The following is a 26,896-nucleotide window of genomic DNA, read 5'->3' as shown; positions in this document are numbered from 1 at the left end:
CACTTGCCGCAGCATGGTTTAGGTAAAGGCCATTCACAGTCGGACAGCACCTACTTTCTGCAACACTGATTCCACTTGTGCATAATTCAAAATACATTACTCCCACACCAGTCTTTAAGTCATGCATCTACCTCCTTGATCTTCTTTAGCCTTTGTTAATGTTCTTATGGATCACCTAATAATCCACAGATTAGAGTCATAGTCATAGAAGGGTACAGCATGGAAACAGACCCTTCGGTCCAACCTGTCCATGCTGACCAGATATCCCAACCCAATCTAGTCCCACCTGCCCGCACCCGGCCCATATCCCTCCAAACCCTTCCTATTCATATACTCATCCAAACACCTCTTAAATGTTGCAATTGTACCAGCCTCTACCACTTCCTCTGGCAGCTCATTCCATACCCGAACCACCCTCTATGTGAAAAAGTTGCCCCTTAGGTCTCTTTTATATCTTTCCCCTCTCACCCTAAACCTATGCCCTCTAGTTCTGGACTCCCTGACCCCAGGGAAAAGACTTTGTCTATTTACTCTATCCATGCCCCTCTTAATTTTGTAAATCTCTATAAGGTCACCCCTCAGCCTCTGACACTCCAGGGAAAACAGCCCCAGCCTGTTCAGCCTCTCCTTATAGCTCAAATCCTCCAAACCTGGCAACATCCTTGTAAATCTTTTCTGAACCCTTTCAAGTTTCACAACATCTTTCCATTACTACATTTGAAGTTCTGATTTTTAGTTTATCCTCTAGCCACTCACAATTCCTCAGCAGCAATTCTTTCCTCATCTTACTTATGTTGTTGGTTCCCAAGTGGACAATGCTGACAGGATCTTCCCCCTCCCACAGCACGTTCTCTCCAGTTCTGAGTAAATATCCAAAACCCTGACACTAGGTAATCAATACAGCTTTCTGAATTCAAGTTCTCTGCTTCAGGGAACTGTGTCATATATCCTGACTGTCCCCAATATCGCAACATTTTTTTTGGTTCCCCCACTGGGTGCTCTCTGCATCACAATTCCATGGTCAGTTTGCCTTTCCACCTCATAGCCACCACTCCTACCTATTGGATAATTGGAAGGACAATTGAATTCTGTATTCTCGGTCTCATTGACTGTTACACTTGCAGAACCATCTCGTGTCCCTGACCACAAATCAAATCAGAAGATTTTATCCTACGGATTGTCATAGAGTCATAGTCATAGAGATGTACAGCACGGAAACAGACTCTTTGGTCCAACTTGCCCATGCCGACCAGATATCCCAACCCAAACAAGTCCCACCTGCCAGCACCCGGCCCATATCCCTCCAAACCCTTCCTATTCATATACCCATCCAGAAGCCTTTTAAATGTTGCAATTGTACCAGCCTCCACCACATCCTCTGGCAGCTCATTCCACACACGTACTACCCTCTGCATGAAAAAGTTGCGCCTTAGGTCTCTTTTATATCGTTCCCCTCTCACCCTAAAACTATGCCCTCTAGTTCTGGACTACTCCATCCCTCGGAAAAGACTTTGCCTATTTACCCTATCCATGCCCCTCATAATTTTATAAATCTCTATAAGGTTTATAACCTCAGCCTCTGATGCTCCAGGGAAAACAGCCCCAGCCTGTTCAGCCTCTCCCTATAGCTCAAATCCTCCACCCCTGGCTACATCCTTATAACCCTTTCAATTTTCACAACATCTTTCTGATCGGAAGGAGACCGGAATTGCATGCAATATTCCAACAGTGACGTAACCAATGTCCTGTGCAGTTGCAACATGACCTTCCAACTCCTGTACTCAATACTCTGACCAATAAAGGAAAGCATACCAAACACCTTCTTCACTATCCTATCTGCCTGCGACTCCACTTTCAAGGAGCTATGAACCTGCACTCCAAGGTCTTTTTGTTCAGCAACACTCCCTAGGACCTTACCATTAAGTGTATAAGTCTTGCTAAGATTTGCTTTCTCAAAATGCAGCACTTTACATTTATCTAAATTAAAATCCATCTGCCACTTCTCAGCCCATTGGCCCATCTGATCCAGATCCTGTTGTAATCTGAGGTAACCTTCTTCGCTGTCCACTACACCTCCAATTTTGGTGTCATCTGCAAACTTACTAACTGTACCTCTTATGCTCACATCCAAATCACGTATACAAATTATGAAAAAGAGTGGACCCAGCACCGATCCTTGTGGCACTCCACTGGTCACAGGCCTCCAGTCTGAAAAACAACCCTCCACCACCACCCTCTGCCTTCTACTTTTGAGCCAGTTTTGTATAAAATGGCTCGTTCTCCCTGTATTCCATGAGATCTAACCTTGCTAACCAGTCTGCCATGGGGAACCTTGTCGAATGCCTTACTGAAGTCCATATAGATCACATCTACCGCTCTGCCCCATTAATCCCCTTTGTTACTTCTTCATCCAAAGATATATACATCCTGTCCCTCAGGATTCCCTCCAACAACTTGCCCACCACCGACATCAGGATCACTGGTCTATAGTTTCCTGGCATGTCCTTACCACCCTTCTTAAACAGTGGCACCACGTTTGGCAACCTCCAGTCTTCCGGCACCTCACCTGTGATTATTAATTATACAAATATCTCAGCAAGAGGCCCAGCAATCACTTCCTTAGCTTCCCATAGAGTTCTAATCAGATCCTGGGTATTTAAACACTTTTGTGCGTTTCAAGACATCCAGCACTTCCTCCTTTGTAATATGGACATTTTTCAAGATATTACTATCTATTTCCTTACATTCTATATTTTCCATATTCTTTTCCACAGTAAATACTGATGCAAAATACTTGTTTAGTATCTCCTCCATCTCCACAGAAAGACCACCTTGCTAATCTTTGAGGAGCCCTATTCTCTCCCTCATTACCCTTTTGTCCTTAATGTATTTGCAAAGATCCTTCGGATTCTTCTTACCTCTATTTGCCAAAGCTAGCTCATGTCCCCTTTTTGCCCTCCTGATTTCCCTCTTAAGTATACTCCTCCTTCCTTTATATTCTAATGATTCGCTCGATCTATCCTGTCTACACCTGACATGCTTCCTTCTTTTTCTGAACCAAACCTTCAATTTCTTTCATCATCCAGCATTCCCTACACCTACCAGCCTTTTCCTTTCATCCTAACAGGAATATACTGACTCTGGACTCATGTTATCTCATTTCTGAAGGCTTCCCATTTTCCAGCCATCCCTTTACCTGCGAACATCTGCCCCCAATCAGCTTTTGAAAGTTTTACTGCTCCTCGGATGTTACCTGAACTGCTGTGCTCTTCCAGCTCCACGAATCCGGAATTTTGAAAGTTCTTGCCTAATACCGTCAAAATTGGCCTTTCTCCAATTTAGAACTCCAACTTTTAGATTTGGTCTGTCCTCTTCCATCACTATTTTAAAACTAATAGAATTATGGTTGCTGGCCCTAAAATGCTCCCCCACTGACACCTCAGTCACCTGCCCTGCCTTATTTCTCAAGATTAGGTCAAGTTTTGCACCTTCCCTAGCAGTACATCCACATATTGAATCAAAAAATGTTTCTTGTACACACTTAACAAATTCCTCTCCATTTAAATCCTTAACATTATGGCAGTCCCAATCTAAGTTTGGAAAGTTAAAATCCCCTACCATAACCACCCTATTATTCTTACAGATAACTGAGATTTCCTTACAAATTTGTTTCTTAATTTCCCTCTGACTATTAGGGGGTCTATAATACAATCCCAATAAGGTGATCATCCCTCTCTTATTGCTCACTTCCATCCAAATAACTTCCCTGGATGTATTTCCGGGAATATCCTCCCTCAGCACAGCTGTAATGCTACCTCTTATCAAAAATGCCACCCCCCGTCCTCTCTTGCCTCCCTTTCTGTCCTTCCTGCAGCATTTGTATCCTGGAACATTAAGCTGCCTGTCCTGTCCATCCCTGAGCCACATTTCTGTAAATGCTATGATATCCCAGCCCCATTTTCCTAACCATGCCCTGAGATCATCTGCCTTCCCTGTTAGGCCTCTTGCATTGAAATAAATGCAGTTTAGTTTATTAGTGCTCCCTTGTTCTCTGCTTTGTCCCTGCCTGCCCTGACTGTTTGACTCACTTCTGTTCTCAGCTGTACCCGTCTCAGATCGATCTCTTTTCTCACTATCTCCCTGGGTCCCACCCCCCCCACCCCACCTTACTAGTTTGAATCCTCCCGAGCAGCTCTCGCAAATTTCCCTGCCAGTATATTAGTCTCCTTCCAATTTAGGTGCAATCCGTCCTTCTTGTACAGGTCACTTCTACACCAAAAGAGATTCCAATGATCCAGAAATGTGAATCCTTCTCCCATATACCAACTCCTCAGCCATGCATTCATCTGCTCTATCCTCCTATTCCTGCCCTCACTAGCTCATAGCACTGGGAGTAATCCAGATATTATTACCCTTGAGGACCTCCTTTTTAAATTTCTGCCTAACTCTCTGTAATCTCCCTTCAGAATCTCAACCTTTCCCTTCCTATATCGTTAGTTCCAATGTGGACAATGACCTCTTGCTGGCCCCTCTCCCCCGTGAGAACATTCTGTACCCTCTCTGAGACATCCTTGATTCTGGCACCAGGGAAACAACACACCATTCTGATTTTTCTCTGCTGGCCACAGAAACGTCTGTCTGGACTAGAGAGTCCCCTAACACAACGTAACTACCTTCTGGAACAAAGTATACCAGTACTTTTTATTTCATTTTAGCTTGGATTCCAGCTCATTTATTTTGAGTTCATGTTCCCCAAGCTGCAAAGATTTAGTGTAAATGTAGTTGCCGTGAATTGCACTGGCATCAAACGGAATTAACATTCTGCAGCCACAACAGGATACCTGCTCTGCAATCTTTATTCTGGGATAATTAACTTTTGACTAATAAATCCTACGACCTCTAATAAGCTTTACTACTGCTAGTAAACCATATCACTACCAGTGAAACCATACAATTGCTTGTGTATCATGGAGGTTCCCCAACCGAGATTTAGCCATTGCCCTGTGCTATCACATGTTCATTTTCCTCAGATCTGCTCAGGAGCCACAAAGCCTAGCTGTTATCTATTCTGCTGCTCCCTCTCAGCACATCGCAATGCTTAATGGTCTTTCCCCATTGCCCTCACCTCCCTTTGCACTGTGCTAAGGTCTCTTCACTGCTGCACTCTCATCTCACTTCATGTTGTTTCATGGCCCCTCTGACACTGCTCTCATCTACTCTTCTGCTGTTTCACTGGTTTTCCATCAGTGTGTTCTCTCTCCTCCCCTTGGACTGTTTAATAGTTTGTCCATCATTGCTGCTCTCACCCCTCATTCTGTTTTATGTCCTCACCAATGTTCGCACACTTTTATTGTCTTTCCACCACTCTCTGTTTTATTATTTCTCCTCTGCTCTCTCATTCCTCTTGCTTTTTTATGATGTGACCACTGCTACTCACTCCTTCCCTTCTTTTTTTTTACAGTTTTTGCATTGCTGCGTTCTCTCCTGCTGTCATTGTGTTTTATTGCCTCTCCACTGCTTCTTTTTTTCCTCCCTCACACTATTTACTTGTTTCCCTGATACTTCATTCTCCCTTCTCCCTTCGCATTGCTTTCTGGTCTCCTTGAAAGCTCACTCTTCCCCTCATTCATTTTAATGGTACCTCCACTGTTGCTCACTCTCCTCCCATTTTATTGTTTAGCTCTTTCTCTTCTGCTGCCCTCTCTCCTCCTCTTGTATTGTTTTCTCTGCTGTCTGCTGTAGCTCTTCTGTCAACCTCAGTCTGATTAAAAATGTCCCTGTTGCTGCTCTGTCTCACCCTGTTATGATGTTTTATCATCTCACAACTGTTGCTTTATCTTACTGTCTTATGCTGCTTTCTGTTCTCTCTGCCCCTGGTCTTGACGTGAGTTTGCCTCAAGCAGATATTTTATATGATTGAGCAATAATTATGTTATCTCCTGGGGATATCATAGCATTGGAGAAGCTAACAGATATCTATAACAGCAACTATTACATAAAACTATTGTATTCACAAACCCAGTGTCCAGGGTAACATTAAGCTATTTGATTACAATTGAGCAGGAAGCTTCTAGTAACAAGTAATGCTCCAAGTGATCCCAGAGTAGGATGCTGTCTCAGACGGTTTTATCTTCAGATCACATTATGATACAGTGATGATATCATGGGTTTGTCTCTTAAATGTATGTGGATATTAACTGCAACACTCCATTTTCCAGAGCTAAAATTCATTCTCCCTGTGTTTGCATGGGTTTCCTCTGGAAGCTCGAGTTTCCTCCTACAGTCACAAAGATGTTCAGGTTAGGTGGATTGACCATGGCAACTGCAGAGTTGCAGGGGTGGGTCTGGGTGAGATGCTCTTCAGAGGGTCGGTGTGGAGTCAATGGACTGAATGGCTTGCTTTCACAGTGTAGGGATTCTATGATGCTGATTCTTCTCTGATTCTATCCCAAATATATATACATAGTTGGTTGAGTTCAGTTGGGTGGATGACAGGTTTGCAATGTCAAGTGATAGAAACATCACAAGTTCAATTCTTGTGCTCACCGAGATTACCATAAAGGATTCTCCTTCTCAATCTCTACCACCTCCTGAGGTGTACTGCTCCTCAGGTTAAACCACCACCAGTTATCTCTTTCTAATGTGAGAACAGCCTTATGACCTTGTGAGATTATGAAACTTTATCTTTACATGGATGCACACATGCATGCGCTGTCAATTCAATAATTCTAGAGGTAGATTTGCTCGCTAAGTTGGAAGGCTTGTTTTCAGATGTTTTGTCACCATACTAGGTAACACCATCCGTGAACCTCCGGATGAAGCACTGGTGGCATGGCCCACTTTCTATTTATGTGTGTAGGTTTCCTTGGTGACATCATTTCCTGTGATGATGTCATTTCCTGTTCATTTTCTCAGGGGGTGGTAAATGGGATCCAAGTCAATGTGTCTGTTGATAGAGTTCTGGTTGGAATGTTATGCCTCCAGGAATTAACGTGTGTGTCTCTGCTTGGCTTGCCCTAAGATGGATGTGTTGTCCCAGTCGAAGTGGAGTCCTTCCTCAGCTGTATGTAAGGTTACTAGTGAGAGTGGGTCATGTTTTTCTGTGGCTAGTTGATGTTCATGTTTCTAAACTGAAATAGAACATTATTCCAATGCGCCACCACACACTGCAGCACAGAGGAACTACGAAGAGCAGAGGAAAATCACCTATACCATGTATTCAAAAAGCGCGGGTACACAAATAACACAGTCCGCCGATTTCTTAGCAACAAACCCCAACAAGCAGACAATTCACGTCTGAAACCCTAGCCACTCTCCCCTACATCAAAGACATCTTGGAAATGACAGCCAGACTACTCAGACCTCTGGCATCATGGTAGTCCACAAACCCACCAACACATTAAAACAGCAGCTAATGCACTTGAAAGATCCTATACGGGCAACATGCAAACTAATGTCATTTACAAAATACCTTGCAAGAATTGTAACAACTGTAACTGGACAAACAGGCAGAAAACTAGCCACCAGAATACATGAACATCAACTAGCCACATACTCTCACTAGTATCCTTACATACAGATGAGGAAGGACACCACTTCGACTGGGACAAGACATCCATCCTAGGACAAGCCAAACAGAGACACACATGAGAATTCCTAAAGGCATGGCATTCCAATCGGAACTCTATCAACAGACACATTGACTTGATCCCATTTACCACCCCGAGAAAAAGAATGGGAAATGACATCACCACAGGAAATATTGCCACAACAGGAAGTGATATCATCAACCCAAGGAAACCTACACATGTAAATAGAAAGCGAGCCATGCCACCAACGTTTCATCTGGAAGCTCACTGATGACGTTACGTAGTATGGTGGCAAAACGTCTGAAAGCAAACCTTCCAGCTCAGTGAGCAAACCTACATCCAGAACCTCAACCTGAGCTACAAATCTTCTCGAAACTCATTAATTTAATAATTAAATGTACAAATAAGAAAAAAGTTCATAAGAGTAACATTTCAAACATCACTATGTTGCTTTAGAAGTGATCAGTTTCCCATTTGAAGAGGTGTGCACTATTCTCTGTGTCACTTGTTTGTTTTGCCACTGGTTGCTCAAACTCAACATCACAATACAACCATCATAATCCAAATGCCTCTAATGAGGAAGGTGATGAGTAGGTGATGAGCTGGTTGCTGTTCCTTTGTAATGTAGCACCATGACCAACAATGACTTTGCATGATTTGGGCTGGTTACATACTTTGGAAACATTTGTTGGCATCTATGTGTTTGAATTTTTAACTGATATTCGCTGCCCAGAAACAATCTTGATAGTTCTGTACCTGCTTCTCTCATTGTGTATCTCTTTCATCCTCCTCTTTCTTGAAGAAAGATGTTCTGTCCCAGAATGGTTAGACATTTGGTTGATAGGTAACGTTTTCCACAATTGCCTTCTGAGTATACTTTGTGCAAGGGATGGTTATCACTTCACCATCCATGTTGCACAAAAATGCAGCAATCAGATGAAGCAATCTTGCCTTGTGTCTTAGTGCTTAGTGATCAGCGTGTATTATACATTCTGTTAGACTGTTTTAGTGTGGATGCTGGTGTGACAATGTGATATGGGTCACTCCCCACTTGGTACATATGTCCTGAAACAGCATTCCAGATTATTATGGTCCATTGTCAGGTATTAATTGTTTTGGGATACCCAATAAACTGAAAATAGCTTTCCACAGAGAGCTGTGCAGGCAGAATCCTTGTGTACTTTTAAGGCTGGGATAGATTCTTGATCAGTGGGGAATCAAGGACTATGTGGAAAATGCAGGAAAGTGGGTGTGAGGAATGTTTAAGCACTCATGATCTTACTGAATGGCAGAGCAGGCTCAAGGGGTCAAATGGCCTACTCCTGTTCCTATTTCTTATGGTGTTATCATTATGATCTTAATTGCTTTCATGCCAGAAGTACCCTGCATAGTTCCTGTCAGTTACCCAGACAGTCTGATAAACAAAAATTGGCATTTCGCTTTGCAAACAGGGACCTGGAAGTCCTGGTGGATGGGGTGGTGCAGCAAAGGTCATCTTCTTTCCCTAAGGACTTGGCAGAGTACACCATGATATCAGATCTTGCCAGGCTAGTCCAAAGTTTTCTGCAGGGTCAATGCAATATCTGAAAACTCTTTACGACCCTCGTCTATTTACCCATTTCATTTTTGCACTGTTCTTGAAGTTCAGATTAAATCACACCCTGACAATTTACGTTCACTTTCAACCAATCTTTTCAAAGGTATCTCAGATTACAAACTTCTGTTTGAAAAATTAAGTAGTTTTCTTAATTTCTAACTTTAACTTTGGATAACTATTCTCTGTGATCACATTAATTCATTCTGATGTCAAATGGTGAAGTAGAAAACCAATGGCATTCTTTTTACTTTATAATAGATTTATTTACTGAATATTGCATATTCCTACCTCCTGATTAACCAACATCCAAGTTCTCAGAAGGGTCTCTGATACTCTTTTGAAACCATTAATACAAATTAAACTAAATTAACAAGTGGCCACTCCTCAAAGGGGCACTCCAAAAATGAACTGTTTAATTTATAAATACATTTAAATTCCATTTCTGGAAGAGATAATGTACTCCAAGAAGTTCCTCTTGATATGTGCTCTAAATACTCCAATGTAAGTCCTTAACGTTAACAATGCAGTCAATATACTGTTAATTCCCATGAACTCCTACATGTCTCAACTGCTAAATTTGTTATGTACAGGGATTAAATTATTCTGTTTTATGAATGGACAGAAACATTCTGTTTGTGTTTAGCATATCGATGAAGTTTCATATAAATGGGTCCATACAGCACACTTACTGCAATTATACAACTTGTTAACCTTCAAAGCATCAAGGTGAGACATTCCATAACGTTGTCCAATATATATCCTTGAATTTGGTTTCGGGATAATGGTAACACTTCTTCGATCTTTAGAAAAAGCATATCTGCAATGAGAAAATAAATATTTAAACTTCTGCCCAGAATACAACTTTCAGATTTTACATTGGACTACCACATTCTGAATTTACTTTAGGAACAAGAGGGCATTTAACTTATTGCCTGCAAAAAGCAAAAACAAAGCTCCACACAAATCAATTTCTGTACAAGGCAGCCATGCTTTCAACTCTTCTATGTGAACGACATATTAATGCTACCTCAAGGTTCTTGAGAAGTACAATCAATGCTGTTTGAGATGGATTCTCTGCCTCAGCTAAGAGGATAAGGCATACTAACACCAGCAGCATTGAAGCAGCCTGTAGCACCAGCATCGAAGCCATGATCATCCAAAATCAACACTGCTGGGCCAGCTACATGCTTAGGATACCTGAGTTTCAACTGCTAAATTAAATCTTCTTCATCCAGCTCAAGTAAGACACTCAAATGAGAGGAGGTCAAAAGAAGTGTTTCAAAATCTCCCGAAAGGATTTCCTCAAGAAATGCAGAATAGATGTCAAGATGCGGGAGACTCTTATTCAGAAGAAACCAACTTGCAGGAAACTCTGTTTGAAAGGACACAATTCTTTGTAAACAACAATTGGCAAGAGGAAGTACAGAAAAGGAACTGGAGAAAAGAATTCCAGTGATTTCAAGGCCAACGATGTGTGTGATTAATGAGTGATTGCCAACAATGATTATTTACAAATTAAAGAACTCCAATGACTTATTCGACTATGAAATTTAGTAACATAAAAGTTCTAATTTGATGTTCAATATGTCATTGAACCCTTTTCACTCAGTTTCTTTTAATTTGGCTGTTAAAATTGCCACAGTTCAGCTGTTGGCCATGACAGAAGTTGACTTTTAAATCAAGGTTTGAATTGAAAGAAATAAACTAAAATTGAGGGGCTTAAAATGAGGTCATTTACAGTCACAGTTTATGAATTTCAGACTCATAGTATACTGCTCAAGTTATTAGTATAATATCCTTGGCATTGTTCGCCTAAAACAGATTACATACTGAGTCTGCAGAGATATACAAAACAGGATCTTGTTGGCTCATACCTTTGGCTACATCTTACATGAAGCTATACGAGAGCCTCAATCATGTGATGGAGCATCATTTGGCTGTGATGATATATATATAGTGTTGGATTAGAATATTAAAGTTAGAATTGTACCAGTGTATTCCATTGCCCACCTCAGCTAGTCTCTGATTCTCATTTCTAGATTGTGAAGAATCACCCAACCACAACTTTAAACTCTGATATTTGCACTTCTTAATATTTTTTAATACTCTTTATTGCTGTGCTTTTTGTCCTTTTTTTTGATGTTTCACGAACCTGTCAGAATAGTTCCTCCTCTCAAGTAGATTGGGTAATTGAGTCCTGCAAGTAATGTCTCCAACTTTGCTGGACAGAAAGGGAATTAGTAGGTGGCTCAGGTTCACCACCGAGATCATGACCTGGTTTGGGGATGAGTGCAACATCTCTGGCCAGTTAGAATCATAGAATCCCTGCAGTGTGGAAACAGGCCATTTGGCCCAATAAGTCCACACTGACCCTCCAAACAGTATCCCACCCAGACCCATTCCCCTACCCTATTACTCTACATTTACCCCTGACTAATGCATCTAACCTACACATCCCTGAACACTATGGACAATTTAGCATGGCCAATTCACCTAACCTGCACATCTTTGGACTGTGGGAGAAACCAGAAAACTCAGAGGAAACCCATGCAGTCACGACGAGAACATACAAACTCCACAAAGACAGTCACCTGAGGCTGGAATTGAACGTGGGTCCCTGGCACTGTGAGGCAGCATGGCTAACCGCTGAGCCACTGTGCTTCCATGATGCAGGAGACTCTTTCAGTTTAGTAACAAGTCCATGTCTATTTCATCTCTCTGTCCAACAACTTATATGATGATGAACCATTTTGCTGTTCAGTTGAACGTTGGCTCAGAAGTACAAGTTGGTTCACTTCAGCAATGTTTTCTATGTAGACACTCGTCTTTCAGCTTCACCATTGTCTTGAGGACATCTTGGTGAGCTGTTTAGGCACTCTTTGATCTGAGCACATTACAAATTAGCTTTCTGTGCTTCTCTGATTTCATTCACTTGCTGAGTGGCTACTGGAGTCACCCATCACATACAACAATATGCTGATCTGCCTGTTCACCTTCACATGAGGCCCAACATAGTATTATATCTACAAAATCTCCAATGCCATCTCAGCCATGCTTATCCTTCATTGAGGCTTGTGATATTTTGAAGCTTTTTAGTATACTTTTTCATAACTGCTTTTTCCTACAATATTTTAGTCTCGTTTGACTAACATAAAATATTGAATGAGTCTGCAGATGCACGTAAACAGGAGCTTTCTTAGAACACAGCTTACTGGTCCACATCTTTTATAAAGCTGAAGAGATTCAATCATGTCAAGTTACACCATTTCCTGTCATGATGTATACAGCTGCCATTTGATATATGAATGGGTCAAAATTAATCTTATATATACCTGTAATTCAATTTGTAAAATGGACTGACGGCTGAAGTGTCAGTGTGAGGAGTGTTAACACCTCGTGGAATTTCCACCAAGTCCATCCAAATCATGAATGCAGCAGTGCCTGTGCAATTGAACACATGGAGGCAGATTGCGAGTCTTTGGATTGTCATGTCCAACACACAAGCCAGTGCATGCTGGAGATGTGTACACCTCCATGAGCTCTGAAAAGTAATAGCAGTGCCAAAGAAATATGGACTCAGTGGCACTCCTTTAACTCATTGGGAGTATAGAAAGAACAGCTGATCCCTGAAAGTATTAAAGAACAGCATTAGGGGCTCATTCAAGATACTTTCAACAAATGCCCTTAGGGAGGAAATTCCAGGATTTTGATCGAATGATACTGAAGGAACGTCGATATACTTCCAAGTCAGGATAGGGAGTGGCTTGGAGGGGAATTTGCAAGTGGTGGTTCCCATGTATCTGCTGTCCTTGTCCTTCTAGATGGAAATCGTCATGCTTTTGAAAGGTGCTGTCTAAGGATCTTTGGTGAATTTCTGCAGTGCACCTTGTAGATAGTACACACTGCTGTTACTGAGTTTCAGTGGCAGAGGGAGAGTTTGTTTGTGGATATGGTGTCAATTAAGCAGCTGCATTGTCCTGAATGGTATCAAACTTCTTGAGTGTTGTTGGAGCTGCACTCAAGGAAGCAACTGGGGAGTATTCCATCACACTCCTGACTTGTACCTTGTAGATGATGGACAGGCTTTGGGCAGTCAGGAGGTAAGTTATACCTAGCCTCTGATCTGCTCTTGTAGCCATTGTATTTATGTGTGAGTCCAGTTGAGTTTCTGGTCAATAGTAACCTCCAGGATGTTGATAGTGGGTGATTCATTGGTGGTACAGCCACTGAATGTCAAGGGGCAGTGGTTAGATTGTCTCTTACTGGAAGTAGTCATTCACTGGCATTTGTGTGATGTGAATGTTACTTGCCACGTGTTTTCCCAAGTCTGGATATTTCCAGGTCTTGTTGCATTTGAACATGGACTGCTTCAGTATCTGAGGAGTCACAAATTGTGCAATCAATGGCAAACAATCTCACTTCTGACCTTATGATGGAGGGAAGGCCATTGATAAAGCAGCTGAAGATGTTTAGGGTGAGGATACTACCCTGAGGACCTCCTGCAGAGATGTCCTAGAGCTAAGATGACTGACCCCAACAACCACAATCACCTTCCTATGTGCCACAAAGCCTCCAACCATCAGAGAGCTTGCCATTGTTTCCTACTGTTTCCGGATTTGCTGGAGCCCCTTGATCCCTCAGTTGGTCAAATGAGATTTTGGTGTTGAGGTACGTCACTCTTACCTCTCCTCAAACATATTACTATCAATGCGCTGGTCAGTGATATGAGAAGAATCAGGGATTAAGGATCTGTAGGTCTATGTGATGCACAATGCCAGGTTGTGTGTTGTTTCCTTTTAACCCTGCTCTCATCAGCCTGTCTTGCAGTCCTTTGCCTCACTGGACAAGATATTTACATCAAGGTATCACCCAAGTGTGGCTGCAAACACTTTTTTCCAACTCTGCACTTTTGATTTCCAGTGCCATAGAAGGCAACAGTGAGCAGACTTCAGCCAGTGGCTTGCAGCTTTGTGTGACTGTGATCTCCAAATATCCAAATCACCTTCCTGGTAGCCCATCCAGTAAATCCCAAAAGGTTCACACCTTGCTGCTCAATCCATGAGGCTATAACTGCCCACCTTTCTCCTCAGCTCCTGACTTATGACAGGGTAATGCCAGGAATGGCTGTAGATAGTCATTGCCTTGAAACCAGGGTGCTCCTGACCATGCTTTACCATATCCCTTTTTTGCATCTACGGATAACCCCATTCCCACCTTCACAAATGTCATCCCACCTTCCCCCAGTCCCGTAGGATATGTTCCCAATTGTCCCATTGTGGCAGCAGGCCCTTTCTTCACCACCACGCTCCCCCCCCCCACTCTTTTTCCTCACTTTCGATGGATGGAGGGGGTGCTTACCCTCTACAATGACCTAACTAGACAATACCAGATGAAAAATACCCAGACCCCTGACAGATGCCTGTACATCTTTCCAATGGCATTAGTCCTATATTGTGGACTGGCTGCAAAGCTGCCACAGGACTGACTATAATCCACACCCCAGACTGCAAAGGCACGAATCCCCTGACCGAGAAGACCCCAACTGGACTCCTGACTGTGGCCCATCATCTGGACTGGAATGGGCTGCTGACTGATGGGTGCTTCCATGCACATTGTTGAGGGTTACTTGCCTAAGAGTTTCACATACAGTGCTTGCTTGCTGCATATACAGTCTGTTTGTTGCATTAACTGATGACACGTAGTATAGGTGTGAGATTGATGTGGCGCATTGGTGTATACCAAGATACCACCCTCTTGACTGCTGACCAGCAATGCAAGCTGCCTGGTTGCTTGACTGCCCTAATTGGCAAGGCAAGGCAGGGCAATGGATGATGCGAGAATGCAGACAGTGGCTAAATGAGACAGCGATAAGAGAGCAAGCAAGCCTGGTTCAATCTGTAAGCCGGGTGCCTGTCCTTGCAAACAAAGTAGCTCCGCTGCAGTCTTCCTATGCTAATTATCAAAGCATCCTGTAATGCAGGCCTCTGCTTTGTGAGCTGCATGTAATGTATCTAAGAGAGGCCAGGATGGTCAAAAGTGGTTCATAGAAGCCAGACGCAAATATCCATGATAAGGTGTGGGTGTGGCTGGTATCCATGGATGAGATGTGTGTGCGGCTAGTGTCCAGATATCATGGACATCTAGCTTGTTTAACATGTCTGATAAGATTAGAAGTCGAATGTTAATGAGGTGAATTGGTCATTAACAAAATGATGACAATCAATAATCCCCTTCATCTCATCACACATCAAAAGCATAAAAGACAGAGTAGTTGGGGCTCTTGTGGTGCAGTGGTATTGTCTCTAACTCTCGGCCAGAAGGCTCATCTGTTCCAGCAGTGTGCCATGTCCGAACAGTTTGAACAGAAATATCTGGACTGGGATCTTCTGATGTTGACAGACGCTTTCTCATCTATTTCTGCCACAAATCTCATCCTCGCCCATGTTGCTCAGACCCCTATACTAGTTTGCTCATAATCTCTTCAGAGATTTAATGTCTTATTTGGCTCATGAAGGTGTCTGTTTGGCATTAAAGGGATTTGGTTAATTTCAGGTTATAGCCAAGTTGTTAACCAGTTTTGTAAAATGTTTAAAGAATGGGTTTCGTTTATAATAAAATTTATATTTTGAACTTAATAAGAATGAAAATGACCAGACCCTGAATCTACGAGCCACATAGTTATTATCTACAGGCACAAACTAAAAATGTTCAGGGCCATCAGCTCGGAACTGTGTAACCTCCTGGAGTTAGCATGTGCTTGGAAGGAGTGGATGGCCAACTCATCCCACTGTCCATAAAGATTACACCTGTCCTGCATTTTTATGCCAAAGTCTTGTTCCAAAGAGCAACTGAGTATCTGTGTGCATCTCCCAACCCTTAGCCCACCACTGTCACTGGTGCCATTTTCTCCTGATTACACCAGTTTATATATTCTGTCTGTCATGAGGAGGGTTAAACAGCCTTGACAGTGGGATTCTCCAGCATTGTTGGCAGGATGCAATTATATCCACATTGCTTTGACAGCATGCTATCACCAATCTACAGAGTTTGTCAACAGAAGAGATTCCCAGTCCATCTGTGACCAGCAATGCCAGACATCTTGAGATCTGGCATGAAACATTCACACTAAAGAGTTCACAGGTTCATGCATCTTTCCATATTGACATAGCTAACAGGAGACAAGGATGATCCCTCCATGGGTAGCTGATGACAACTTTGCAAAACTCTCAGAATGGAGCTCTAACACTGATCATACTACTACCAGGGCCAAAGTGAATCAGATCATAGGTATCTTTTGAGGCCTGGACCAATCTGGTGGGGCTTTGCAGAATAGCCCAGAAAGAGTGTTCCATGTCATTGTGGCATGTTGTGTTTTCACAGCTTGAGCCAACTAAGCAGGGGATGTTTGAGTGCAGGCAAAATGGGGGATTGACAGCAATCCTCTGAGGATGGGAATAAGGATCAGGACATTGACAAGGAAGAACATCCAATAAACCATTGTAGAACTATGTACCATTGAGCATAAGAGGCCAGAATTGAGTTGGGTTTGGATTTCTTTCATTTTGTTATTTTCCATTGTTATATAGCAAGCACTCCTTGATCAATCAACAGTACATATAGATTTGCTTATATATGCACTCCATGAACTTTTCTGTTGATGTGTAAATGTTTTTTTGATCTATATTATTGTATGCATGGTATCTTGGGTTGATCTCACCTTAAGGTATCTGCACTTTAGTGGTCTTCGTCACCGTTTCAAAGAAAACACTGAGATAGGACAATGGCATGATGCTGAGGTTAGGTAACTGTAAGGCTGATGAAGTTGCACCCATTCAAACTACGAGCAGTCATTAAACATGTTAAGGGTGAAAGGAGTTGTACAACTATGAAGGGTTCAGCCGGTATATGGAATCCGAGTATTGAGCAGTGCAGTCCCTCATGGAAGGCAGCAGGATGGTAAAATCCGAAGGCACCTCCTTTCATCATTCCATCATTGGTTAGCCTTCAATATTTTAGAGTCAAGATAGAATATTAAATTGTTCTGAAGAGCTTTAGCATTACGTAGGACAGTGTTTAACCTGAGAAATGCAGCAACTTTTCTCACTAGGTCACTCAGCTGTGGGGTAAACTGGAGATTTGATGTGCTGAATATACGCCTCTCAGTCTTGGATGGCTGAAAGACAGAGTGAAATGTTGCCTGCAGAGATGTGTGGAATTATCACTGATTTTATGTTCTCACTCACAAGATGGGCAAACCATACTACTATCCCTGCAAAATGCTTGTAGTCTCAGTGTTGTCCACATTACAGTAATTGAAGGATCCCTAATGTTTGATGATATTTATACTCAAGGAGTTGGTTGCTTGTGAAAGATGACAAATGCTTGGACATTACAACTTATTTCATTTTGGATGTCGAAAAGATTGCTCATATTTCAAATGCACATGACTTCATTGGGTCTGACAATGACGAAGACGCCAGAACAGATATTTTAAGAGAGTAAGTGAATATATACTTACAAAAGTGTAAGATTATTTGCAACAAAGTATCACCCATGTCACTGATCCACCCTCAGTAAGTTTTATCCTTTTTTTCTCCTCCCACTATATGTAAGTCCAGTCTGGGATGGAGGAAGGTTGCCCTGTAGCTGACCCAGTAGTTCTAGAAGACTTGGCTGGTCATCAGGGGTATTTGGGCCTAGTACACCAGGGCTTGCTGAGAGTGTCCTGCCCAGATGCAGGCTCATACTCCTCAGGTTGAACCCCTGTAGGCTTTGACCACACAGGCAAGGAGAGAGTTCAGGGACTGGATATCTCTGGAGTTTCCTGAGAGGAACCTTTTGGGGTTCTTGTAAGTCGCTCCTCCTTGTCCTGTTATTTTCTTCAGACAATCGGATCTTACATTGATCAACAAATAACATATACCAGGTATTTGAGAAGGAAAGTGAATAAAGACATTAACCATAAAGACATTAATAAAGACATTATACTTAAAAAAGATGAAGTATAAAACCTAAACATACCAGCGGTGTGTTTAATTAAGAAAATAGTTTTAATTTTGTGTCCAAAATCCAATCTTCTCACATTACATAGCTTCATTGTTGCAATGAAAAATGCCAATCTTTCACTTACCTCCCATAATGCATGACTGAAGAATAATCGTACATTGTCCCCAAGTTATTGGTATCCATTTTTACAAAATTGTATTCTGCTCCTGCAAAATAATACATGCACAAACAACTGAAATAACCTCTTACTTTGGCCTACTTAATATTCATTTTATTAAATTAATTACATAACCTTATTTACTCTATTTATCTTCAGGCAAGTTATCACAGAGGAATTTCGTTTACTTTAATTACAGAGAGTAATTTTAGGTTTCTCCAGTAGTGTATAACAATTAAGCCAAAGGAGATAGTCCAGATGAAGGGCTACATCTCATCCAAAGAAGAAACAGTGTTGAGAATACCTGTGGACAAGTGCGGCGGCATTCTATCATCACCATAAACCAACTGCAAAAGGTTTTTGTTTACTCTCAGCAGGCAAGGTATACAGACATTCATGTGGTAAATGGGCAAATTGTTCACACTGTCCATTACCCTCTGGATGGCAAGGGGTGGTGTGGCTCTTAGCAATACCACAGAACTTGCAAAGCTCCTCAAGGATCTTGCTGTTAAAGTTGCATCCTCGATTACTGTGATTTCAACATGGACTACTGAAACATACAAACAAATCATGTACTAATATGCTGGCTATAGTTTATGCCTTTTGATCAGGGGCTGGACCTACCTGAACTTAGTGAAGACACGTGTGAGCTTGAGAACTTGCTCAATCACCGGAGTCAAGGATCGAAAAAAATCCATTACAATGACCTCGAGAGGTCTCTTGTTGATCAGGGATCACTTGGTGGGATGAAGTTGCTTCCTGCTTTAACTAAAGTACACCTCTGATAACTTCAACAGGAGTCATAAATATGAGAAGGAATCCCAGATCAGTAAGATTGTTCTCTGTTGAGGACAGTTATCTTTTCCATTGCTTGGTGCCCTGCCCAATCTTGGACTACTAGTTCCTCAGCGTACTGCCCTAGGCAGTCTTTGACTGCTTTATTAATGATTTTCCTTCCATCATAAGGTCAGAAATTGGAATATATGCTGATGATTGCATAATGTTCAGCACCATTTGCAACTCCTCAATCACTGAAGATATCTGTGTTTTTTGCATAGAGATGTGAACTGTATCCAGATTTGAGTTGATAAATGGCAACTGACATTTGTGCCATACAAGTGCTAAGCAATGACTATCTCTAATAAAAGAGCAGCAAGCCACCATGCCTTGATGTTCAAAAGTATTACAATCAATGAAACACCCCATTATCAACATTCTGGGGATTACCATTGACCAGAAACTGAACTGAACCAGGCAAATACATGCAGTGGCTCCAAGAGCAGGTCCAGAGCAGGGTTTCTGAGCCCAGGGCTCATATGCTATATCCACATTTCTTTTCTTTTTTTTACCTCTTGTTTCTCGTCTTTTTTTTCTCTTTCATTTTACTAGCATCTTGTTGAGGAGCTTGGTCACGGTGACAGCATCGGTGGTGCGAAGTAAGCCCAGTGTGGAATTGTGGGGGTCAGTGAGTGAGCCCAGTGTGGAATTGTGGGTGGTCAGTGAGTGAGCCCAGTGCGGACTCATGGGCAATGGTCAAGTGGGTCTGGTGTGGAGTCGTGACAGCAGTGTCAGAGAGAGTTTGGGTTCCTGGCAGCTTCTGCATCGACAAGGCAGTCCTAGCGTTGATTCACGGCTGCTGCGGTGGAGGTGAGTTTGATTTGATTTGATTTATTACAGTCACATGTACCAAGGTACAGTGAAAAATGTTGTCTTATATGCTTTACAGGCAGATCATAGTATTCAAGTGCATCAGGGTAAAAGATCAGAGATTGGGTTCTCGATGGTGTCTGCGTCCAGGGTAGATTCATGGAGGTAGCAGCAGAGCTGAGTTGGGCTGAGTTCCGAGACCCTGCAGAATTGGCAACAGCTGCATCGGAGATGTGGGCCTGAAGCAGGTTCATGGTGGCACTGGAGTCGAATTGGTCCATTGCAGTGCCCGGTGGCATCAGTGGCATCTATATTGGTGGAGGTGAGATGGCATGAAGAGTGGTGATTTCATTCCAGTGGCACAGCAAAGGGACTTGTGCCTCGCCACCAGAACTATGGCCCATGGCAGTGCACTTAACAAGAAAGACTGTAAAGTTGAACACTTCTTCTTTATTTCTTTATTCTTTTACCTTTATATTCTATGTTTTGGTTTACTTTTCTGTGTCTTAAGATGGCACCAGAGAGTGGTGATACTATATATAACTTTTCACTTTATTTTGTAACAAAATACATGTGACAATAAATAAATCAAATCAAATCAAATCAGAGGCTAGGCATTCAGCAGTGAGTAATCCACCTCCTGTTTACCTGATGCGTTGTTCAGCATCGACAAGGCACAAATCAGTAGTGTAAAGGGTTTCTCTCCATGGGCCTGGATGAGTGAAGCTTCAAAATACTTCAGATGTTTGATGAAGAACAAAGCAGCCCACTTGAGCGACTATCATATCCAACATTCATTCCCTTCACCAGCAATGCACTAAGGCATGAATGTATAACGTCCATGAGATGCACTACCAGCTCTTTTGACATAACCTTTCAAAACTATGAGTTATATAACAAAGGCACACTACAGGTACAAGATCCTTTATCCAAAATGCTCGGGACCAGCTGTTTTTCGGAACTCAAAATTTTTCAGTTTTCAGAATGTGACAGTTTAATGGTGAAATTTTTAAAAATCTTACCGGAGAAACAGATTTCTAACTAAGAACATGCTTGGCCATGCCCCCCCCCCCAACCATGTTGCATCTGAGTGACACACATCAAATGGGTGTCGACATAGGGGTGTTCACAGAGAAACCTCAGGTCTGTCGGTGTTTGGCCACGCCTGCCATGTCGCATCTGAGTGACACACATCGAGTGGGTGTCGACTTGAGTTAACTGTTTGCTCACCAAACAATGTTGTTGATGAGAGAAAAAGTTCACAAAACAACCTTTGGATTTTGGAGCTTTTTGGTTTTTGGATGTTCGGATAAAGTATCTTGTACCTGTACTATGGAAACACCACTAAATGTAGGTTTTCCTCTGAGCCACACCTCATCCAGACTTAAACTTTATCTCCATCCCTTCACTGTTGCTGGTGAAAATCCTGAAACTTTCTTCTCAACAGTCCTGTGGGGCCTCTGGATCCTGGTAACTGTCATCTGAATGGACACAGATGCTGGTCAAGCCAGCAAATTTTGCACCCCATCAACACATTTTAAAAAGTGAACTCCATTTCTAATATTATCTTGTGATGTCTTATCGAACATTGTTACAGGACACTTCACTATGAAAGACGTTTGGCTCAATTATGAGGATTTTAAAAATATAGTTCTTTATTTACATCCTATTGACAATATACATCCTAAGCTTTCAGTGGTTTAAGTTGCTGCCCTTCTCAGAGTCTCTACATAAATATGAGGCAATGACACCCTCATTAGCTACCTGTAAATGCTCAATAGTTAACCCTTTATGGTACACCTGCTAATCCCTCCAGAAATTTTGATACAGCAAACAGTAGTAGTTCAATGAAGTCCATATAACTTTTATGCTGGTGAACATGACCTTTCAACACCTGGATAGGTTAAGTGGAGTTCAACAGTATATACCAGAAAATACTTCCATAATTATCAGTAACTGCTGTGTCCATCATTAATTGCTATTCACGGGATTGACATGATTACATGGTGGTACCCGCTCCAGAAATCACAAGAATGAGAAAATGTGACTTGGTTTCATTCAGGGAGCATTTTTGGGCCAAACTAAAAGCCTATAAAAGAACTATGTGCATTTTGACTTTCATACAGTCCTAAATAATTATTGTCCACAAATGTTTTTTCTTAACCTCCAGTTATTGCCTTCTTTAACATCAGTTAGAGACAGAAATATCTTACGTATGCTTACCTTTAACAATATTTTTATAAATGATGGTTACATAGTCGTCACGGTCACTTCTATTTTGTTCATGATTAAAACCAATTGTGTGGAGTAACTCATGTTGTATAATGCCAGGTCGAATACAGCCATTTTTATCCAATGAAACAAACTGTATGCGTTTATTATATCCCACATTTGCCCAGCAGCTAAAAAGGAACAAATGAAACTTTTAAATTAATATTTTTATCCTAGAAATCAGATTTAATATTAGTTGGTATCTTTTATTACAGAATTGCCAATATTAACGTGGAATTTAATTAATTTATGTAGGATATACCAATAGATCAATGAATAAACCTATGAAATGGTGTGGTAGCAAACGATACATTCTGGGCCCCAGACACAATTTCTTTTTTATGCTGAGTTAGTTAGAATATGCCTGGGGAACAATAGTGGCATTTAAAATTTCCTCAGTATACCTGGGAAAGTAAGAAAGTGGGCATTGCTCCTGGATGTCATCTAATGAGCCTCTACATGAAATTATACAAGGTAGGATATTCAAAAAGTATCAGGATCAGCTTCAGCAACAAAATGCATGGTTAAATTTCATGTTTCGATTCTCAATTTAAAATTCTTCCACTTACTATTTAAAAAAAATGGCTGACAAGTTCACATTAAATTCTTGGAGTCTAAACCAGATAGTCCTTGAAATCAAGTTATAATAGTTATAATTAAGGCATTTAACCCAACATTGAACAAGCTGTTTAGTACCTGAATCCCTCAGTAAATGTCTCATGTCTGTCTAAGGCTAACAAACACTTAAGGCTAGTCTCCATTACTTAAAGCCAGACTGCAACAATTAAAGGTGAGTGGCAGTCAGGTTGTAGAAAATAGTTACAAATGTTTGGAAGACCTGATTGAATTTTACTTTCGTTTTGAGAGAGAGAAGTGGATCTGAGACTATTTTTTAAAACTAAATAAGGTAAACTTTGAGGTCATGAAAACAAAGTGGCAAAGTGTAGGTTGGTTAACCTGACCTCAGTCATTGGTGAGAATTTACAGTCCACTATTAAGGAGGAGATTGCAGAGAAGTGCACGGTAATATAGGAATGAGTCAGCACGGCTTCATCAAAGGGAGGTCATGCCTGACAAATCGGTTCAAACTCTTTGAGGAGGTAATCAGCAAGTTAGACAAAATGGACATGATCTACTTGGATTTCCAGGCGGCCACTGACAAACCTGAAGGCTAAGCTTATACTGCTTTACTGCACCCATATCCTATTGTTCTCACAATTGAGAGAACGTTGCTCTGAATTCACAGTTTAATCGACAGCTCCAAGGGATGAGCTGCTTTTGACATGGGGCTATGATTATACATACGTGTTCTATAAGAGATTAAGTACTTGAAGGGATTTAACTGTATTGAATGGACTGTTATCAATTATTGTTTTTCGTATATGATGAAGCATGTAATAGGTAAATAATAAAGTGACTTTTTGTCATTTCAGAGAAATTGATCTCCTAATGTCTGCCTATGACTGGATAACTGGATATACCACTACCTCAAATTCCCCTCCAAACCACTCATCGTCTTTACATGGAAATATATCACCATTCCTTCAGCTGGTCAAAATCCTGATACTCCCCGCTGTGTGTCTACCTACATGGACTGCAGAGGTTCAAGAAGGCAGCTCACCTTCTCCAGGACAGCTAGGGTTGGGAAATAAATACTGGCCCCAGTGATGCCCATGTCTCACAAAGAAATAAAAAAGGTAGCATTGAGGATGTAAGGACAAAGGATCATAGGTCACAGGTTGGCATGAATCTGCACTGAGTTGCTCCAGGAGCTGTAAGTGCCTTTGGGAATGTGGTTATAAATACATAAGATTATCTTGACGTGTTATGGGGGGGGTAAGGAGGTGGATAGAGGAGCATTGGTTTCTATGCACCCATCCCACCAAGATTAAATAGCCCATTGTTATTGGTTTTTGTGTCTTCAGTGAGTGTGAGAAACCTGGAATTTATTCCACACTGTGCACCCATGTGGGAGCAAAATTACAGGCTTTAATCCATACTTTTAAGAGTTACCAAATACTTATTCTTTAGGTGATTATGGGCGCTTTAAGTTTCCTTTTTGCTTTTCTTCCTTGATTTTCCACTCTTCTTGACATTTTTTTCTCATGTTTAAGATACTTTCACCCATGAAGTGAGAGACAAAATGTCTGTTAAAAATTGCTCCCATTCTTGTTTCCATTATTAATTTCCAAGACTCATCCTCTAATATTTTTACTTTAACTATTCTTTTGCTTTTAAATACTTGGTCTTATTCTCTGTTTTTTATATTTACTGCTCTTGTATTTAATTTCTTCCTTTTTTATTTGTCACTCTTTGCTGGTTTCTTTACTTGTTCTGTATGACTGATCCTTTGTTTCTGTTTTCAACCATCCTTTACTTATGTAGCAGTTAATCACAGGTGGTGCATCTTATTTGGAAAGACTTTCTATCTTAATGGGATATGTAATTGTTGAGATTTAAATTTCCACAAATGCCTGTCTCTTACATTTTAGTAGTTTATTTTCAGTTTACCATTGCCAACTGTGTCTTTTAGTTTTATAATTTCCTTTTTAAGTTTAAGATGCACACTGCACCTCTTTCAACTCAATGAAACAGGTGACAGTAGTTTGCTGGTTCATATCTCAGGGCAATGCTCTAACCAATTAGAGTCAGCTTGCATACTTTAAACAAAGCCTGACAGTTAAGTGCCAATCATCATTAACTGATACATTCTCCACGGCAACATCTCTCCTAATTAGAGTCCACTTGCCAAGCAATCAGCACTCTACTCTCATATGTTAGATATACTGATATTCTTTTTCTTGGTATTCTACTGAATTGTTATGATAGATGCAAGCCAAAACATTTCACAAAACTCAAGTTCTACATTACCGGATAATTGTTTAAGACACCAGTTTCAGACCCAAATTTCTTGGTCTGAATATCCAACTCTATATTCTCAGAAAAAAAATTAAGTATAATGGATACATGACAACACAAACTCGTGAGGTATATTCTCCAACTCACCCATTTTTTGAAATAATTTTAATGTAATATCTTTCATGTCGTCTATAGACAAACTTAATGCATGTTAGATAATCAAACTCTTTCATAGAGTGCTGTATTATATTTTGATGATATTTACCTGTAGTTATGAAAACATAATAAGGAACATGTAATTTACTAATTAGTTTATGACATTAATTTGCACTGCTATTACTTACTGGTCATAAAGCAATATAATGCAATAATACAATAATCTTACAAAAGAAACTAGAATAAAAATGTTGGGTGACATTCTGCGTTTATTGCTCATTCTGTGTGTGCTGGGGGATGGGGGGGATGGGAGGGATGGGGCATTTCTTTCACTGCACTGTCAGTACATCTGCAGTAAACGGCAGACATCAGTAACATTGTTCATAAAGCATATTATGTCATAATGGTCAGTTTAGCTACAGACACCAAATTCCATGTATTTGCCAGAATAGCCTACATTGTTGAAAAAGACTGTTAATATTTATAGAATCATACAATCCCTACAGTGCAGAAGGAGGCCATTTGGCCCATCGGGTCTACATCGACCATCCGAAGAGCCCCCACCCGAACCCATACCCCACAGCCTTATTCCCTGTAATCCTGCATTTCCCGTGACTAATCCACTTAACCTATTCATCCCTGGGAATTTTGGACAACTTAATATGGCCAATCCACTTAACCTGCACATCTCTGGACTGTGTGAGGAAACTAGAGGACCTGGAGGAAACCCATGTAGACATGTGGAGCATGCACAAACTCCACACAGTCACCTGAGGCTGGAATCAAAGACAGAGCGCTGGGGCAGTGAGGCAGCAGTTCTAATTACTGAGCCACCCTTCTGGAAGTAGGTTTTGAACACAAGAGTTTTGTAAGTTGATGGGGACTTCAAAAGCTGGGAAAATAGAGTTTCACGGTTGTATTTTCGCATCTGTGGCATTGGCAAGACATGGCACCGCAGTTGGGAAGAACTGAACACAGTAATACCTATAAGCTTTCCAAAGAAGAAAAACAGTGTGGAATATTTGTTTTATGAGGTCAAAAGGTGAAATAGAATAAATTCTATTATTGTCTTCTATATTCTATTAATGCATTTTGGCAGATGAAGCATGGAGAAACAATGGTACAACTTTGGGAGGAGTTCAGCAGCACAGCAACCTTGGGGTTCAAATGCATAATTCTCTGAAAGTGGCCAGGCAAGTTGAAACAGTTGTTAAAAAAATGCTTATAGGATCCATGGGTTTACAAGTAAAGGCACAGAGTATAAAAACAAGGAACAAGGGGGACGGTGAAGGTGAGCAGCCAGAAGTCGTGGTACACTTTGGTACCAATGACATCGCTAGGAAAAGGGATGAGGACTTTAAAAGAGAATATCAGGAGTTAGGATGGAAGCTAAAAGGCAGGACGAGCAGAGTAGTAACCTCAGGATGGCTACCCGTGCCACGGGCTAGTGAGTCCAGGAACAGAGAGCGAGTGCAGCTGAACACGTGGCTGCAGAGCTGGTGTAGGAGGGCGGGCTTCAGGTATGTGTATCATTGGGATACCTTCTGGGGAAGATGGGACCTGTACATGGAGGATGGATTGCATCTGAACTGGAGGGGTAACAATATTCTGGGT

General features: G+C 41.3%; 1 protein-coding gene across 1 annotated transcript in view; it reads right to left on the bottom strand.

Annotated features, from left to right (window-relative positions):
* The window catches only part of LOC140493871 (embryonic protein UVS.2-like), a 51,039-nt gene that overhangs the window by 10,055 nt on the left and 14,088 nt on the right, over positions 1-26,896 (bottom strand). The window contains exons 2-5 of the mRNA XM_072592864.1: positions 25,274-25,391; positions 22,220-22,398; positions 18,317-18,398; positions 9,876-10,003 (exon numbers count right to left, since the gene is read on the bottom strand). Of these exons, the coding sequence (XP_072448965.1) occupies positions 9,876-10,003; positions 18,317-18,398; positions 22,220-22,398; positions 25,274-25,391 (507 nt within the window). The remainder of the gene's footprint in view (positions 1-9,875; positions 10,004-18,316; positions 18,399-22,219; positions 22,399-25,273; positions 25,392-26,896) is intronic.

Source organism: Chiloscyllium punctatum, chromosome 22 (assembly GCF_047496795.1).
Source record: "Chiloscyllium punctatum isolate Juve2018m chromosome 22, sChiPun1.3, whole genome shotgun sequence".
Lineage (NCBI taxonomy): Eukaryota > Metazoa > Chordata > Chondrichthyes > Orectolobiformes > Hemiscylliidae > Chiloscyllium > Chiloscyllium punctatum.
This window is presented reverse-complemented; position numbering and strand designations above follow the sequence as displayed.